The following is a 19217-nucleotide window of genomic DNA, read 5'->3' as shown; positions in this document are numbered from 1 at the left end:
TCTGACAGGAAGAGTGCTGGTAAATCACTTGCTTTCAGTTACCAGTTCAGATGTGCTGACTCACAGTCCCCCTTTCATTCATGCCAGGATCCAGCAGCCACACTTTTCACGTCTGCTGCTTACACGGAATTTTTCACCTCCCCCCTGCCCCAATTAAGGGAGGGAAACATTATAAAAGATCACACATCAGATTTATGACTCTCACACAAAGAAAGATGCACAAAAACAGCTGTTTGCCACAACTGTTTAGTTTTACTATTTTAATATCATGAAATAAAAGTACAAAAAATTTACAGGTATATTGTTTCTTACATGAAGATCGAACAGTTAACATTTGCATTTATTTTGCAGTGAAACCTGTACTCTCAGTCACAGAATGTGAATATTAGCCACTGACATCACCACTGAGCATTTTGTTTTAGAAAGAAACTGCAGAGGTAAAAGGCAACAATCTTGCAAGGCTTCGGAAGGACCAAGAAAATACTCCAAGAGTAACACCAGAGGTCACGTTCCAGTCAGCCACCCCGATCTAACACAGGCTTCCACCTGGGAGGCTGAGAGTGCTCAGACATTTGAACTGGACATCTGGGCTAAGGGGTTGGAAATGGGGGCTCTCACAGGCTCTCGGTGTTGGGGTGTCCTTGTTCAACGTGTTTGCCAGAACAAGCAACGTGTGCACAGGTATGAGGAAGAAGGAGGTGAGAGCTCCTGCAGGCTTGACATGGTTTGTGCTGCTCACTCCATTTACCACTGCTGAGGACAAATCACAAACTGCTGTGTGTAAAGTGCTGAGGGCTCAGTAACAGGCAGTTAGCTAACCCATAATTACTACAAACGAGTTTATCCAAAGCGGATATCCAGGAATGCTTTGCAGGCTGATGCTGCCCATCAACTGACTGAAACAAAATCCAAGACTCCACTCTATTTGTTCAGTTTCCCAGAACAGCTGCACGTCTTCCCAGCCCAAGTCAAAGTTAACTCCATCAGCTGTACACAGAGACGAAAGCCCTGCAAAGCCTTAACCCACTAAAATGTCAGGCTCCATTTCACACGTGCCCCTCAGCTTTTCAGACAGGCTTTCAGGTAGAAATTTATTTATGACAGACTGGTCTGATCAAAATACTATGTCCTTTGCTGGACTGTGTGGTGCTTTTTCAAATAATTCTTTTCATGAAGCATGCATGAAACCAAATTTTGAGTTTACAAATAAATAAAATGGTGCTCACCATTAGTTTTTATATATTTTACCATTTACCGAAATGCTGAAAGTAAATCAGTCCTGAATGAAGTTTGGGGGTGTTTAAATAAAAAATATTTGGAAATCGATACCACATTTAAAATTGGCAAAACTATGCTTTGTTTTTGGAAGGGTCCTGCTTGTTTCTTCTCTTTACGTCCCAGTTATAAACTCTGGCCATATCTGAGGGTGTGGAATTAAGGAAACAGCTCATGCAATCAGAAAAGAGGGAAAAAAAAAAAGATTTTTAAAAAAGGGGAAAAGTAGGTTATAGAGCTGGCCACTTATTTGTAACAGTCAATATAGAAACCACTTAATGAAAGGGCTGACTTGGTGTGAAGCCTCAACATGCAGGAACACTGGTAACTGTTGGTAACTGCAGCATTTATACCAGTACTTAAAGAACCAATATCCAAACATTGCAGAGAAACACATTTTTAGTTTTACTTACAGCTACTCTTTGCTGATTTCAGTCACCCTGCCCTTATCAGCTGCCTTTGCCTATTTCAGGCATCCAAAACTCCTGCAGCACTAAGACAGCTTAGCTTCCAAGTATCAACTTGGAAGAACAAGCAGTTGTGCCTTGATTTACTAAATCTAATGCTTCAGTTGATGGCTACACTCATTAAAAAAAGCTGAGCACAGCCTAAGCCAGCCCCGGGCTTGCTGCAGCTTGGAGGCAGCTGCACTGGGTGTGATGAGCAACAGCCCAAAGAACATCGTTCACAAGCTCCAGAGAGCTTGTCAGAGTCACTTCCTCTGAAATGGCCACTTGGACATCAATCCACAGCACCAATTCACATTTCTAACTCACCCCAGAGTCAGTCTGGGTTGCAACCACTGCAGGAGGTTTCATGGGGACACAAGCACAAGCTTTGCTACCTCCAACACACTGACCCTCAGCTCAGCCATGCAAACACAACGTTCCATTGCACTGCTGGAACAGGTTAAGTTCACAGGTGCTACAGAATTTTAAGGGCAGCCAGTCTAGGATAAAAACACATCAGGACATTGGTTGTTACCTGGATGTTGGCTTTCACATACACCTCCTCCCCCACAAAGGAACAAAAAGGATACTGACTTCTGTAGTGGTGAACTGATCTCTGAGAAAATCCAGGTCTTCCTCTAGAAGATCGAGGTTTCTCGTGGCTGTTGACAAATTCTTCTCTAACAGAGCCTGAGCTTCATCAATATCATATTCAAGCATCACATTGGCCTAAAAAAGAAAGATTCATAAAAGCTCTTACTCTTGCATTATAAGGACTAAGGCTTGCCAAACTTATTTTAGGCTGGTTTTTATAACTTATGACATTAAAAACAGACTGTCCTGACAAGCCAAGACAAGGCTCAGGACAGGCAATGCCAGAATCCAAGGCCTCCACCCCTTCAGTGACTGAGTAATAAACTCCCCTAGTGTGACTTAAAGAAGTTCTCTTCCCGTAGCTAAGCCAGAAGGGATTTCTCTCTCTGTGGATCACAGTCAGCCCTTTAGGTATGAGCATCTCACCCTCACCATATCTGAAAAGTGAGACACCTCGTGTTTCTCAGCAGCACCTTTCAGGTGCCACACAACTCTAGAGACAGTTTTTGTTGGACTCAAGATTAACCTCAGGCTCTCTGTGTGGAATACTGACAAACAGCTCACTGGCACTGCAACAAGAGCTACTACAGGTATTTAAGGATAGAACAGGTATAGAAGTCCTGTCTGACACTGTGGTGGTGGTTTTTAATCCACAAATGGTTATTTCAGTCAGAAGCTACCACAGGAAGAGATAAAAGAACAATGTCAGGTGAAAATGCACCACTGAAGCTTTGTCCCATTCAAGAACTGTGCCCTGAGCAGAGCCGTGTGCTGGGACTGACAGGATTCCAGGGAAGGCTATGCACAGCTGCCAGAGTTGGATAAGCCTTTCTTGTCCAAAGTGGAAGGTAGAGCTGCCTCAGTAACAGTGACAGAAACAGCCCAACACACAGACCATAAGCACCACAGAGGAGAAAGGCAGAAGGCCAAGAACACCTATACAGAGTAACTGCTTGTGACATTTCATTATTGCTTCAACGTGAACTGTCAATAGGATGAATTTTCTCTGATGTTATGAAATAAACCTGGGATGCCCCATGAAAGCCAGTGTTTGTGAATTCTGAAGACAGTCTCCTGAAAGGAGGTATCACAAAAATCTTCTCCTTTTATGATAGAAGTAGGAGATGTTGGGAGCAACTGTCCAATTAGTCTGGATGCTTCATGTGTGTAAACAATGCTTCTGTGCTAACCAAGGGGTTTCTCTGGCAGCCAGCACTGGGATTTAGGAACATCTGTGATTTAAAAGTCTCAAAATAAGCATCAGCAGGTTATCTCCACATATCAGGAAGCCTCTAAATACAAAATACCCCAACGTGATATTCCTTAAGACCTTAGAAATCTGGGGTGTGAGCGCTGATCCCACCCAGCTTTAGCGCAAATTCCACTCTAAATGCTGGCAGGTACCTGTGAGCAACAGAAACCCCACCTTTCCCTAAAAAGGTGCATGAAAAGGGAAAGCAAGATGCTAAATAGGAATACCACAGAGAAGATGGGAAGCTACTTGCCAAACTAAGTTATTTTGCTGGGCACATTCCCAGCCCAGGCAATGCGGGATGGTAATTTGAATCAAAAAGTGATGGAAGTGGTAAGGAAAACATAAATAAAGGTTTTGGAAAGAACAATCCAGCAAAATGACAATTCTCTGAAGTCTTACTGTTCAGGCACCAAATAAAACAGAACATGAAACTTTCACTAGCACATTGAAGTTGTCTTGTGAGATGTGCTGTGCTGCCAGGGCACAGCTCTGCCACGCACCCCTGAAAGAATGGTGCCCACAGCCACTACAACTATGGGGAGACAGCAACCAAAACTTCCTTTTACAAGCCTTTTAAAAGTTATTTAAGCAGTTTCAGAGAAAGTTCCATTTTACTTACCCCCAACCACAAACAAACTTTATCTGTAGGAGGAACTGAAGCTTTGCAGTAGAGATTATCTGCCAATAAAAATCTGGTTTCCATTGGTTGTGTGGAATCCTTAAGACAAATGATAAAATTTACAATTGCTATTTTCACTGGAAACTTATGTCAAAGACATAAAACTTACAGTAAAGAGCACACTTTTCTGCTTTTGCCATTGATACAGTATTAACTTGGGTGGAACTCTATATAATTGCAATTCAACATTAAAGTTAGCTCCAAGAATAATGCATTTAAAAAAGATATATTTAAAAACAACATAGAAATCTTTATAAAGAATGGAGATGAAGTCAAAGCTTAGCTGCAATCTATACACTATTAAAAGTGAAGTCTCATTACAAACATTAACTTTTTTTGAACTAGCTTTCAAAAAGTACTACATACCTTTAAAAACAATTCTGTTATTTATTAAGGCATATTAAGTGTGCTCTCCAAAACATTTCTTGCAATGTGTTCTGTTAGGGTGGAAAGGTAGTTAGCTTTTCTCATACTCATTAGATATTCAAAATAGTTTACCTTTTTCTTCTGCATGTGTTTTAAAATTTCTAATGTCTGTTTAATTTCAGGAATCTGACTTTTTAGCCTGTGAATTAACAACAGTCATGATTTATTATTTTACAGAGACACAGAGTTTCCTAAACAAGTGATCAGTTTTATTATACAATCCAACCTCCCTTTTAAAACTTGAAAATCTTAACAGGCTTACAAATGCAGGTTTGAAAGACATAGCATGGAAAGGCAGCTCAGCTCCAGCTTCACCTGCCTCCCACCACACTGAGGTTTGCTGGCTTCCAAAGCACAGCAACCCATTCACCTTTCAGACTGCAACAACACACAGTAACAGTAACAGACACCTTTTAACTAAAATGCCACAGTTTTGCAGATTTGTAATCTCCTCAAAAGAGAGGGAAACCTCAGCAGAAGCAGAGATAGAAACTGCTGTATGTAAAACAACACAAGTGTGTTACTTCTGAGGCTCACAGACTATTCTGACAGGGAGCTGAGAGCCACAGGACTGAGCACTGTCCCAAGCAAAGCTGAGGGCATCCCCCTCCTGACAGCACCAGCACAGCCACTGGATCCCACGGCCTTCCCAGCCCCCCGCGGGCTCCAACAGCAGTGACTGCCAGAGCAGGGCTCCAGGTGAGACCCTGGGGACATCTGTCCAGGAAAGGAGCTTCATTTAAAGACAATATTACTTAAAGCTTTGATTTTAGCCTTTAAATTACAATTTGTTTCTCACCTAGCTTCAGATCAAGCCTGAAGCTACCGGAGAGAAAGGAGGTTACTTAACCAATAGTTACAGGCTTGGCACAGTAAACACTGGATAAAAACACATTCTCATTTACATCAGGCTGCCAAAACCAAGAGACACAAGAGTCCTTTCTGGCCTTAAGGGCTAAGGACCTATTCAGCAACACTGTTAATTCTTTTACATGTAATTTTCAGGAAGAGGGAAGAAAAAAGCTGGGCTTTCCCAAAAGTACTATAAATATTAGCTCTTCTATCATCAACTTTTTATTTCTTGGGATATTTAATAAAAACTAGATTTATTAAAGAAAAAACACAACAGAACTGTGCTGAACATTTCCCAATTCTGCAAAAATTATGACTTACCTCCTTTTCTTTTGAGCAAGATTAAGTTCCAAAAATTTATACTTCTGATACTGCTCATCCAACTTCTTAAGAACTACATCTGCTGTCTCATTTCCAGGCTGTTTCATAAAAGAATCTACATCTTCCTTTAAGGGGAGAAAGAAACCCTCAGTGTTAGAAGACTTTTACAGAAATCCTAGACACAGACATATTATCATCTTACTGCAGCTACATCTAGGGGGGTTTTATATATACAACTTTTTTTCTGGAGTGGAGTACACAATCATTTAGTTTTCTTTCTTAGCCACCTTTTCATTTCCCTCTACCCTCCTTTTTTGGTAGGGAACTAAGGATAATTTTGTAACTGTATTTGCTGGTACCTGGTTAGTGGTGCTTTCAGTCCTGGCCAATGTCAAATGATAACAGGGACAGGTATCCTGGGAGCATGGCTAAACCTGGGTTTCCTACCTGTAAGGCAGGATAATGCTCCTCCGTGGCTAATCAGATTATGAGCTATTGAGGAGAAAACTGAAGAAGGAAAAGAATCATGGCCTGATCAAGAATGTTGTGACAGAGAAAGACACAAAGAGGGGAGACTGGGGTATCTGCTCAGGCAGGTGCTGTGACAGTGAACAGCTTGGCTTCAGAAGCTCCTTCTATAGCAGCAGGAAGCCACGGAAACCTCTAGAGAACAACTCCAGCCAGTCCTACCATCAGCTGGAAAAGCTGCCAGAGAAGACAGGCCTGAGCCTGCCAAGGATGCTGACCTTGGCATGCAGCTCCTTCAGGCTCCCAGGAAGCAGTTCCTGTGCCTGGGACAACGTTCCCAGCCTCTGGAAGGTACATCAGGCCAGAGTGTTTCTGGCCTGCCAACATTCACCCGTGAACATTTCAAGATGACACCACTCACCCACTGCAGTAACTCTGCCTTTATTTGTCTACAGAGCTCAGTAAAACCCCATGGAAGTCCCACCACAGGACTCTTCAGCTTCTCCTTTTGAACTCAGTGTCTCCATTCCAGAAGTTTCACATCAGAAAAAGACTGTAATACCTCACCAAAGCGACACCAGATATGGAGCTGTTTCCCCTCATTAAGACTCCTAAAGTTGGAGTTGGAGTCACTCTTGGCTAAAGAAACTCACTGTGAAATTACTGAGTCTGGTAAAAAGTCCTCACCTTCCTTATCATTAAGGAAATCTGCAGCAGAAACACAAACTCCATCACAGACTGCAGCAGACAGCATGGCCCAGGTGGTAGATCTGACCTCAAGAGACCACACCCCAGACTGCCCAAGGAATGCCTCGAGCCCCACCAACAGCCCGTGAAACATTCCTGCTCCTGATAAAGCTTGGAGAGAACTTCCAACGAAGAAAGCAAGGGTCACAGAAGTGAGGCCTGAGGATGTTGTGAAATGAAAGTCCCTCTTGTGGAAGTGACTCTGCTGGTGTGAACCACCCAAGGCAGAAAGCAAAGGCAAGTGGGCTCAGCCCCCTGCCTGGAACCCCCCTCTGCCCCAGCTCAGTCCGTGTGCACAGATAGAACCCATGTCCCCACAGCACAAAGATGCTGGGAAGTGGATCCAGGCCCCCTGCAGACTGGTGATCTCCTCCCACTGCATAATGCCCCATCCAAGGTGGACTCAGATTTACCCTCCAGGTTTTCCAGTTGAGGCTTCCAAGGCTGCTGGTCAGGCTTTGGACCCACCTTCCCCCCTGCAAGGCTGAGCTTGGACAGGACAGCTCTGAGGCACAGCTGGGTGTCAATGCCATCAGGCTCCCTGCTTTGTCATGTATCCTGCAGCACCTCAACTGCAGAATCACCTTACAGGTTCTGCAAGGACCTGCCAAAACTCATCTCCATCTTTTTAGGAAGAAAATTCACTGGCAAAACACCATGTTTTATACTGTAGCTATTACACAGTCTTTGCAAACATCAAGCCAAGGCACAGGAATGCTCTGTGAAAGACCTGAAGTGCAGCAGGAAGCACATTCCCACTCATCCCTATGGTTATCTTCTGAGAGATGACCCAAATAGAGCACTGCAGGCACTGCCTCTGCAGAGCTGTCAGCACCTGTGGGCATGTGCAGGGAACAGACAGGAGACACATGTTTGCAGATTTGCATCCTCACCCCTGCTGAAGAAGGCAGAACAAAGAAGGCTTTTTGTTTGGAAACATCTGGGCTACAGCTCAAACCCACCAGAGCTGGAAGTTCTATCTGGAGTGTTTCTTAAGACTCCAGTAAAACACTGAGCCAGGGCTTAATGTCACTTGAAACCTGGAGAGGCACAAGAATTCACAGATCAATGGCTCAGACAAGACATCAGCCATAAACTGTTTGAAGAGCCTCTATGGAACCAAGACACTCACAGAAAACCTCTGAAGACAAGATTCACAGTCAGGCTGCCCATGTGTGCTGGGGGAAATGTCAAGCAAATGATGAGAAAGTTTTTATCATCGTGACAGGATATAATGTTCTGAAGGAAAAGAAAAGAGTAGGAAACAACATGGAACCAAACACAGCAGCTGCAACAACAGCCACCAGCACAGAATGAGGGATGGGACACATGCCCTCAAAGTGTTTGGTTAACTCCTGTTTCCTGCCAGGGTGGCACCTCCACTGCAGAGCCAGCACAGAGCACATGTTCTCCTCTGTCATGATCAGTGAGGTCTCACAGGGCAGCTGAAGACACGGCCCTTCCCTTCCACTTGTGTCTGTGTCAGTCCCACAAGGGCTGTAAGGAAGTTTGCTGTAAGCAGCAATTGTTTTACAGCCCAGTAAGATTTGCCAGAGCCCAATGACTGCTGAAAAACCTTAAAGGAAAGGGAAAATCTGGATGCACTGAAACCAAGTGTCCTGTACCCTGTGTCTGGTGAGGCCCCATGCCTGGGAAGGAAAAGCACTACACCTGGAAAACCAAAATGCAGGTCAAACCCACGTATTTCTATAAAAGCAGTCGGATCTGATCAGTCCAAACAGCTCTGCCAAAGATATAAGAGATCTGAGAACTGCAGATTTTCGAAGTCCAAGAACATCTCAGTAACAAAGCAGCACAATGAACAGATCTCAACACTTCCAGGGTACCAGGGCAGCCAGGGACGGCCACCCTGATCAATACTTATTGATCAGATGAGATAAAGAAGCAATCAGGATGGGGCACCAAGAGCCTACTCACAGCAGAATGCGAACACCAGACAATTGTGAGATTGTGTCACTGCATAAGCCAATGATTCCTCCTTTTCAGCCAGTCAAGAGAATCATCAAATGCTTGGTACATCAGTTTTTAGAGCTGGATAAACAAGTTCTGCCTGTTTCCCGAAAGTTACACATTTGTTGGTTTTCAAGAAGGACACAGGGTCCTTTCTGAAGGATGGATCTGCTCAGCAGTCACACATGGGACTCTGGGAGGCAGATGCGGGGAAGGTGCCTGGAGCACGCACTGCCCGAGGTGGCACAGCGGGGGCCCGGCGTGCCCGGTGAGGAGGGACCGGGGCACAGTGACAGGGCGGCCCCTCACCGCCCTGAGCGGGGCCGTGCAAACACACGGTAACGCCTAACGCGGGGGTCGAGTTTCCTGTAAAGTGCATTAATGCTTAACACCACCAGGCCGGGAGCAAACAGGAAAATGCCCAGGGCTGAGGCCATAAGGGGGCACCGCCCGCCCGCCAGGCCGCGACCCCGCCGAGGTGCCGCCTCACGGGGCCGGGGCCGGGGCCAGCTGGTGGCGCTCAGCCCCCGCCCCCCGGCCACCTCGGGGCTGCCCGGTGCCCGTCCCCGCTCACCACGAAGGCCGCCTCGGGGATGCCGAGCGGGCCGCGCCGCCCGCCCTGCGCCGCCGCCTCGCCGCCTCCGGCCGCCGCCATCTTGGGGAACCGACGCTGCGCGCGCGCCCCGCGCCGGCACGCGGCGGATCAAACGTCATCACGTCGGCGCCGCACGCGCCGCCGCCCATTGGATGCCGGTCTTGGAGGGGCGCGCGGCGTCGGCGCCCGGGGTGGGCGGGGCCGCGCTCCGCAAAGGGCGGCGCCCATTGGCCGGCTGGGACAGGGGGCGGGGCCGGAGAAGGCGCGGGAGAGGGAGCAGGAGGATGAGGAGGGGATGGATCTGGATGAGGGTCTTGCAGCACTGACACAGAGCTGTCACACAACAGGAATGAACTATTAACGAGCCCAAGCTCCCAGCTGAAACCTCTGCAACCTCCAGAAACAAAAATACAACTATTAAAATACCGGTCTTTAAGGCTGCTGCTTTTTGGTATTGAGACTTCTTACAGGGTAACACACAGAGCTATGAAAACAACCTTTACACTTCCTCTGCTGTCGTGACTTTCAGGGTATGAAATGGTGAGAAAGCCAAACATTTAACTTGGTGGTGGTCAAGGCACCTCAGGAGAGACCCTGAAGTCGCCTCTGTGCAGGTCCTACTCTTTAGGTGCCTACACTTTCCACTAGATCAGGTTGCTCCAGGCCCCATCCAACCTGGCCTGGAACACTTCCAGGGATGGGGCATCCACAGCTTCTCTGGGCAACCTGTGCCAAGGCCTCACCATCCTCACAGGGAAGAGTTTCTTCCCAATATCTAATCTAACCCAGCCTTCTGTCAGTTTAAAGCCATTCTGCTGTGTCCCATTATTCCAGGACCCTGTCCCAAGTCCCTCTCCAGCTCCCTTGGAGCCCCTGTAGGCAATGGAAGTGGCTCTAAGTTCTCCCTGGAGCCTTCTCTTCAATGTAAATGCAGAGGCATAACGAGGCACTCAAACACCCTAATTCAGCCATTACCAGCATTATAGCCTTAAGCCCTCGAACATATGGAAAAATAATCACATACACACATCTTGCATGTGCCAAAGTTTATTTTTTTCCAAAACTTGTTTCATCAAATAATTGGATATGAGCAGTTTTTAAAAAACAAACAATTTACGTATTAACAAATTGTGAAGTTCCACAATTAAAATATCAACACAGCCAGTCTTGTGCTTAGGCTTCTTTTTAAAAAAATTATTCATAGAACATAAACCCTCAAAATTTTTTTCCAGTTTGTGGCTAGTATATTCCACACATTCTGTATTCTTATAAAACGAAGGAACTCACATAAAGGAACAGCTGTACAAGAATACATCTGAAAAAAAGCAACCTAAATTATCGCTCCTTTTAAATAAATATCCAATAAAAGGCACAAACCTGTCATGGGGGAAAACATAACATACAAAACAAGACCTATCAAATAAATAAAGTGTGGGTTGGGGTGAGGGAAATCTGTTCCAGCACCGATTGTGTCATTGCTCCAAGATGAAATTCCAGCCAAACATTTGGTAAAGGATTAAACTTAACTACAAGGATACACATTTGAGATATACTGAAAGTTTTGACGTTACAATTCCTGTTGTAACTGTACCAGTTACTACAATCTCCTTAAATAAATGAGCATGAGAATCTGTATAAGGTAGTGATGCAGCGATGTACAGATCAATGACAAGTCAGATACATCTCCAGAGTCATAGCAACAGGTTTTCTCTATTCCTACCTATCAGTAATGTATAAATGATAACATGTACAGTTTCCATTGCTCAAAAATATAATCTTTTAAATGGAAATAGATGACTGATACACAGTGCCTTTAGATGCTGTCCTTACAATACAAACTACCCAAAACAAAAAGTTTTCCTTTTTATGTACAAATTAAGCACCGATCCACAGTGCATTACTATTCTAATTGTAAAACCCCCCCCCCCTCCCTGCCACACATCAAAAAACCCAGCTGGGGATACACCCTGTATTCAATCTGGCAGTCAGAAGTTTTGTTGTTGTTTCTTTTGTATGTGTGGGTTTTGCTGTTGTTTGTTGTTGTTGGTTTTTCTAAACCGAAAGTCCATTTGTTATTTTTACCTACAAATATTCCACCACTGGGCACAGAACTGAGATTTCTCTAGTACACATGTCCAAAATTATTATTTTTTATAAAAAAAAAAAAATCAGTAACTTCTTGGAGGCAAAGTCAAACTATATCTAGAGAACATTAGAAAACCCCAGTTATTTAAAAGGAGATACAGGTTCAAGTCCAACAGGCCTCACACAATCCACCTTTCCCAATTGCCCCAGAAGTTACCCTATGTTGCATCCCATGATGGACTGTAGCAGCACCCACTCCCACCAGTGTGGCCCAAATGACCCACTACAGCACAATAATGCAAAGCCCACGGAGTACTTTGAGTCTTCCTCCTTGTTCAGGCAGACATGGAGAGACATCTTAGTTACTTGCTTTCTGAAGTGTTCACAATGTGATTCTGACCAAACAAACTGGAAGAAAAGTCACATTTCTATACATCTCTCTTCATTGTTTTACTCATCATAACTTCTATTTGCAGCTCCTCGACCTGTTACAGTCACCCCTCAAGAACAACCTTGGTCTTCAAAGTGTTGGGTGTTTTTTTTTTCTGAGCCATAAAAGCCTTGACAGCATCCCAAGTCCTTGGTTTTCACTTCTTATGTATGAATTATGTTATTGAAACATACACTCTGCCATTTTATGCATTCCAATACATGCACGAGGAAGAGGTTGGCAAAACCCAGTCCTGTGCACTCATGTGCAGAGAGAAGCAACCTTTGCTTCACAGGGATCAAACTGAATGCTGTGTTTCAAAGTATCAAACACTGTGAAGGAGACTAAAAAGAAGGTAGGTTATAAAGTTTTCAGAATGTACTTTGTGGCTGTTTCTCCTTTTTTAATACTAAATAAATTGGTATCAGACAGCTTTGCTACAAGAAAGCTAACCAAAGAACCAGTAAAAAGATCCAGAGCAAATCAGAAGTAGTGCAAACTATTACCTAGTACTAAATCCATTTCTGAGCCAAGTACATTCCAGATATTCAGAATGCTCTGCAATAAAGTTATAACAAATATATACTGCTTGCCAGGCATTTATTTGCATATTTTATTAAAATAATTAATTATTACTTATACAACTCAGTATGAGAAGGAGACCTAACAGCTTACAGTGCATGGAACTGCCTGCTTGTAGCACTCTCACCTCTGTCACTAATGCCCAGACATTTATAACTACATGTACTGGTCTAATTTGAACACAAGACTTTGCATTGCTGCATAAATCAATAGAATTCAATTACTTCTTAAATGAACAGTCCCCTCAACACAATGACTTACTCTAAATGGCATCTATTCCCTCGTCATGTGGAGGGCAACTATAGGCACTGAAGAACTCATTGGCTTAAAATGGTACAGTTGTTCAACCCAGCAAAGGTGGTTTAAAGCTTGAAGCCCTTTGTAATTCAAACTTGAACATTAAATTGCCATATACTGGTCCAAATTCTTTTAAAATCAAAGAATTCTAAGTTTTAAATTTCTGCAAGGTTACATTTCCCAAGAAATCAGCAGTTACAGATTCCAAGGGTTGGGGAGTAGAGTTTTATTTTGCTTCTTTTATGTTATTTCATTTGGCAAAAATATTTCCATAGGATTAAGAGATACTGCTTTTGCACTCTTTGGACAGAATTAAGCACTGGGAAAAAGAGAAGGCATGTTCCCACTTTGAGGAATATGCTGTAATTTAGAAGTTTTCTACCAGGGAGTTTGACAAGATTCTCAGGCCTACCTGCGTTTGTGGTCAGAGTCAGAGGCATTTCTGCAATTACAGACTCTCCAAAAGATAAAAGACTTACTACTCTGGAGGTCTATTTACTGTAACAATAGAAAACTACTCATTTTTTGAAAACTCAGCTTTAATATTAATCATTAGAAGTAATTTTATGGGAGAGCTTTTCATTGTGTTCTGCCATGAAACTTGCGGAGGAAAGGTTGTTCCCAGTTCCATCTACTTATTATAACTATTGGGTTTTTTTAATGCTATCGCTTTTTATCAGACAGTGAAAAATACAAGATAAGGCATTTTCATAGCCAATTTCAGTTCTGGAGGAAGATTCTTAAATACAAAAGATGTGCCAGAAGTCTGTACACATCTGACCCATTGTGAACAGCAATACCTCATAAATTAGTTGATTTAAAAGATTTTCCTCTCAAAAAGAGTCTGGATTTCTTAATGTAGCATTTGAACCTTGAAATTACTACAGAAGAAAAAGATTACTGCAGCATCAAAGAAACGATTATCTAAAAGTTTGCACATATTTACACATTTAAAAATAATTACTTTTATATGGTTTACAACTAGGTTCTTATTTCAAAAAAGCAGCACAAGCTATTCTCTACAGCCGGATAATTTCCATGTAGTTGCCAGTTCACAAGTGTCAGCACGACTGCAAGGTTTGAGTCTTTTGACCTAATGGACTTTAGAAAGAAGAACTGGATCTCTTGTCTCGATTGCAGTTGGTAACAGGATTTTGAGATTGCTCCCGTGTGCTGAGGCTGGGGACACCTACAGGCACTGGCTCCCAAAGCTACTCTTCCTTGAAGGATGAAAGATGCCACCTGCAGAGAAGGTACCTGATGGAAGTGCAGCTCCTGTCACCTGTTGCAGGCTGCATGTGCTGTTCTGTCACACACTTGTCTCCCCTCCTACATCACAGACTTGCAGCCCACATCAGAGCCCGGCTCTTTCAACTCCCCCTGTAACACTGATATACCAGTGGAGCAATTTGTTATTTTTACTATATATATATATATATATATGTAATAAGTATGTGTCTTGTTGATTCACAGCATTTCAAACTCACATTATAAAGTTTGCAAATTACTATAAGCTATTCTAATGTGAAAAAGCTGTCTGATTTCACACAACATTGGCCTTATGATAATGTAAGCATTGCTCTGTCGGAGTATTTATTAGAGCACATAAAAATTTTATTGCTCAACTTGATTTGTGTTGTGTCTTGGTTACAACAGCCACAGAATTTATGGAGAAAATAAATAGCTTTGACATCCTCAGTCAATTCCCAAGGTCATCCACTGATGATTAAGGTGGTAGAGCAATCACGTAACCTTCTCTTCAGCTTTGAAGATATAATCCAGCTTGCACCTTCTGAGTCAACCTCAAAAATACAGTTTTCTGCTGAGCAGTTTAAAAAAAAAAATAAAAAAATCAGGGAACAAACATGACTTCACACTGCAGTGACTGTTATAAACAAGAATCTCTAAAGCATTGCAATTCAAAATAATATTGTATTATACAGGGAAAAAACAGTTGCCCTGTTCAGGAATACATCATGGAAAGATTGAAATTCAGTCTTTTTGTTTTTTTACCAGTATTTGGTTGTTCTCACATCTTGTTGCTTTGGTGGCTCTACATAAACTGTATCTGTGAAGTAGAGATAACATATTAATGCCACTTAAATAACACAGGCTTTCTCTGTTTCAGAATTATGAATCTATTTGACTGCCTCGTTACTTACAAGTTAAGTCTGTAGGCTTTGGCACTTTAAAACACCCCCGAGAGACAGTATTTGGATGACAGGAATACACAGTTTCTCCAGCTTCAATGACCTCTGTCCAAGCCTTTTTCACTCCCCCATCCCTTGATCCTTCAGGAAGCTTTCAACACTGCTCTAGTCAGTATGACTAAACCAAGTATGCAGCTAATGTCATAGGAAGTCTGAAACCTACATATCTTCACCACTCCCAATTTCTTAATATTGACACAGTGAGAGATAAACCACTAAATCTCTCATTTCTAATTTCTTCCTTGCTTCCTGCAATTATATGATCTCATATCTGAATTTGTCTCCTGACCATCAAAAGCTGCTGAGGAACCCCTCACTTTCACAGAATTACACCAGCAGCTCTTCATGAAGTATTTAGTTGCTTTTACCAAGACTAAAGTTTCAAAGTCATCACAAAGAACACCGTTCACCTGAGTTTCAGAAACAGGTGCAAAAGGATTTGTTGGCCTTAGACCAGGCTGTGTATACATCATTGACTGGGGTGCCATCAAAGGAGCAGCTCCAACCTGAGGAGGTACCTGTTAGAAAAACAAAACCCCCACAAGACAAGTATATAAAATTCAAACTAATTCCACAAGATACTTCTTTTTGCATTTAATTACAGCAGAAAATAAGCATATAGACACACACACATAAGAGTAAAGTCAAAGCTTTTAAAAAACCTGCTATATAAAATTTAGAGTAATCTCTTTCAATGCAGGGTGTTAAAAAGCTATCAGATTTCAAACAATATTGTCAATATACTGAAGTTACAGAATGGTTTGTACATAATAATGCATGCCATGAAACCCACTGGAGGAGAAAACTTAGTTTTCAGGAATATAAAACAATCACATTTCTTACCATTCCATATACAGGCACTTGAGGTGTGGTCAATGGGTATGTGATAGGAGCAGGTACCTTCAATCAAGAAAATGTTGATATATTTTAGAGAAACTCATGCATACTAGCACTATATATAAAACTTTGAAAAAGACATTTTTCAGTACTTGAAATAACCAACATATTTACAAGAAATCAACTTACATATCCAGGATAGTGTACTCCATTCTGGCACAGCAAAAGGATAAGACAGAAAATTATTTAATAGGTATTCAAACTGGAAATTCTAACCAAGGGATGGATTCAAGTCCAATACCATAACAGTCTGTAACTATGCTCAACTCGTGTATTAAAACAATCAAAGTGGGAGGAAAAAAAGTGCAAGAACAGTAACATCAGTAATTATGCTTAGAAAGCTACCACTAGTATGACTTACAGAAAAATTAGAAGTTTTACTACACCTAGCCAGATGTGAGTATATTCCTTGCACAAGCACGTGTGTGAGAAGCTTTTAGAGGGCACAGCAGGAAATATTCCTTCTTCCTCCCACTATGTGTGAGAAAGGCATAGTAAAAACACAAGGAAGGCAGTGACCATTTTGCTTAAAAAGCAAATAGCAACAGATGTTTAGTCATGTGAATGTTGCTCCATACCAAGATCTAATGTCTGCAACATATCACAATATGGAAGAAGAAAAATGAAGAGCATCTTAAGCCTTATATCAGGTTATGTTCACAGGCACAGTGATGCATGCTCTTCATATTGCCACACTTTGCTAAACAGTGCTAATTATAATGGAAATTGAGTGCTAAACAAAACACTTGGCTATGGAATAGTAAGCAGGTGATACATGAACTGGAGGGTTGGTACCCTGAATGCCACAGGCCAAGCCATGACAGGGAGAGCTTTTCAGTACTGGGGCACAGATTCTAAAGGTGCTCATAGCTGAGCTAGATCTGTGCATCATCAATTGCTGGAGTTCCATGTAAATGCCTGAGCAGACACCTGGCCCAAAACACTCAAATGCTTAGACCACAAAGTAATGAGCATGAACACATGAAATAAAACCACAAACTTCAAATCCACACTGCATCAGCACTCTTACAACATGTTCTAGAGCATCAAGAGGGGTTAAAGAGACAGTGTGGTTTAAAAAAATCTCACATAGAAGTGCCATACAACTGAGACACCCTCTCATCTAAATTTTTTTGTCTCATTTTTGAGTCCAAAACTGGATGTGATATTCTAATAAACTCTGCTAATTCTGAATGAGCATAGTCATGTAAGACAAGGAAAACAGGCATTAGAGGCTAGCTATTCTTATTGCAAAATGCAGTCAGACAGCAGTCCAAAATTCATAGCAAATGTAGTAATTACCCTAAGTTGTACATATAACTGAGATGAACATTCTACTTCCCTCTAAGGCAGCTATATTTCAGAAGTTGTTTGTATTTGTATGAATACAAGATACTTGAAAAATCTCTTCTAAAAGCACAAGAAAAGTCAGTTGCCTACAAGTATCCCTCCAAGAAATGAAAACTCTTCATTTAAATAACTGTAAAAGATCCACTTAGCATTTTGTACTGTGTTAAAAATACGAAGCTGCTCTTGAGCATTATCAAAAGTCCAAAGTGCTGCTTGACCTGAGGATTAAGGTGCCTTACAGGGGTTGCAGCAGTATTTCATGTGATAAAACTGAAAAAGGAGCAAAAACTGGAAGGAACAGCAGTTTTCCTCTAAAACACATTCTTAGGATGTGTATTTGTGCACATGTGCCTGGGGAGTGGGAGCATCTCAAACATGCACATCAGGAATTTTCTGGATTGGGATAATTTTTTTCAATCCAAAAAAGAACTTATGAACTGAGATAGGTAATCAGCTTTTCACTTGAGACATAAATCTTTAATGGACAAGTTTTACAATGAAGGGAAATAAAGCATACTAAAATCTCTATGTCATTCTGCATGATTCCATGATCCTACCAGCATTTTCCCCCCTGCTAACAGTCTTGTCCCAAACGCCTTGGCTGTTCTTTTTAAGTTATTTCGAGCAGAGAAGCAACATTTGCTAGAATGAAGTGTGATTTCATAGTACAGAAATTACCATGTGTGGAATGGTGGGTAGGGGAGTCGGGTTCCATGTGGTTGATGTGCTTGTTTTTGCTTGCCAGTTAGTTCCACCAGTAAGTTTTTTCTCTGTAGGCTGGGACCACTGCATGTCTGACCTAAAAATGAAATTGTGGTATTAGTTTTTACTGGGGGACAACAGCAAGAAGGGAAACCAAAACATGCTTAAATACATGTACACGGCTGAAATCTATGGGTGGGAGAAACACTCAGGATTTCAGTAATTACTTATGTATCTCTGCTCCAGTAAGTGTGAAGTCTGAGGGGTTCTGATTGTGTTAAAAGTAAACTATCATTACTGCACTGTACAGCACAATGGTTAACTGGAGTTTGATGCAACTGCAAGATCTTTCACGATGCTTCAGTAAAAATACAACAGTTGCAAAACTGCAGTGAACTACTTCAAAAGTTGAGGTTGACTGTGTTATGGTGACTGACCATAAACACTGTTTCAATACAGTTTTTGATTATTTCAGATTATTTCAAGAGCTGAGACTCTTCCCAGGTTAGTGCTGGTCAATTGTGCCAGAGACTACCAAACAGTCATGTGAGAACACTCGAAAAACATATATGCACTTACTTTTTGGATGGAGTTCCTCCAAAGCCAAGATCTGTGGGGGGAAAAGAAACAGATAAAATCCTTAAGCATTTTTAATTTTGGAGGGGAAAGGCTTGTTTTGCTTTCAGTAACAAATAAGAAAGTTAATTTTAAAAGATTCACACTTACTTCCTACTAGATTAGCAAGTGAAGAATCGAGGTCATTTGCCAAAATTTTTCCACTTTGCTGGCTGGCTACAGTGGCTCTTTGACTTTGTGGTGGTACTGTGGGTTGCAAGACATCATCTAGAAAGGTAAAAGCTAAACCAAGAGCACAAAAGCAACTGTTAACAAAATTGTTACACTGCATTTAAAAAAAGACATCCATAATCCAGGAGATATTTTCTTTAGAGAACACTAAGTAATTTGAGTAGTTTTATGTGGAGATTCAACATGCTGGAAGTGTCTAAGACTTGGACAGAAGGAGAGTTTAAC

The 19217-nt window shown here is 42.1% G+C and overlaps 1 protein-coding gene across 11 annotated transcripts in view; it reads right to left on the bottom strand.

The window, feature by feature from the left end:
• Positions 1–210: 210 nt before the first annotated feature.
• Positions 211–19217, bottom strand: part of LOC116793890 (prefoldin subunit 3) — a 41065-nt gene continuing 22058 nt past the window's right edge. For 3 of the 11 annotated variants that reach the window (XM_032702074.1, XM_032702080.1, XM_032702083.1), the window contains 7 exons: positions 18912–19028; positions 18765–18795; positions 18162–18282; positions 16263–16286; positions 16080–16136; positions 15647–15754; positions 10664–15094 (listed from right to left, as the gene is read on the bottom strand). In XM_032702074.1, coding sequence (XP_032557965.1) covers positions 15080–15094; positions 15647–15754; positions 16080–16136; positions 16263–16286; positions 18162–18282; positions 18765–18795; positions 18912–19028 — 473 coding nt within the window. In that variant the 3' untranslated portion in view covers positions 10664–15079. Of the gene's footprint in view, positions 1421–2314; positions 2454–4192; positions 4292–4750; positions 4818–5851; positions 5977–9611; positions 9716–10663; positions 15095–15646; positions 15755–16079; positions 16137–16262; positions 16287–18161; positions 18283–18764; positions 18796–18911; positions 19029–19217 lie in introns of those variants that run through there. The other 8 variants (XM_032702081.1, XM_032702085.1, XM_032702082.1 and 5 more) reach the window with 6 other exon arrangements.

The sequence above is a fragment of the Chiroxiphia lanceolata genome, chromosome 14 (genome assembly GCF_009829145.1).
Source record: "Chiroxiphia lanceolata isolate bChiLan1 chromosome 14, bChiLan1.pri, whole genome shotgun sequence".
In the NCBI taxonomy this organism is placed as follows: domain Eukaryota; kingdom Metazoa; phylum Chordata; class Aves; order Passeriformes; family Pipridae; genus Chiroxiphia; species Chiroxiphia lanceolata.
Note: the sequence above shows the minus strand (reverse complement) of the source record. Positions and strands in the feature narration are given on the sequence as shown.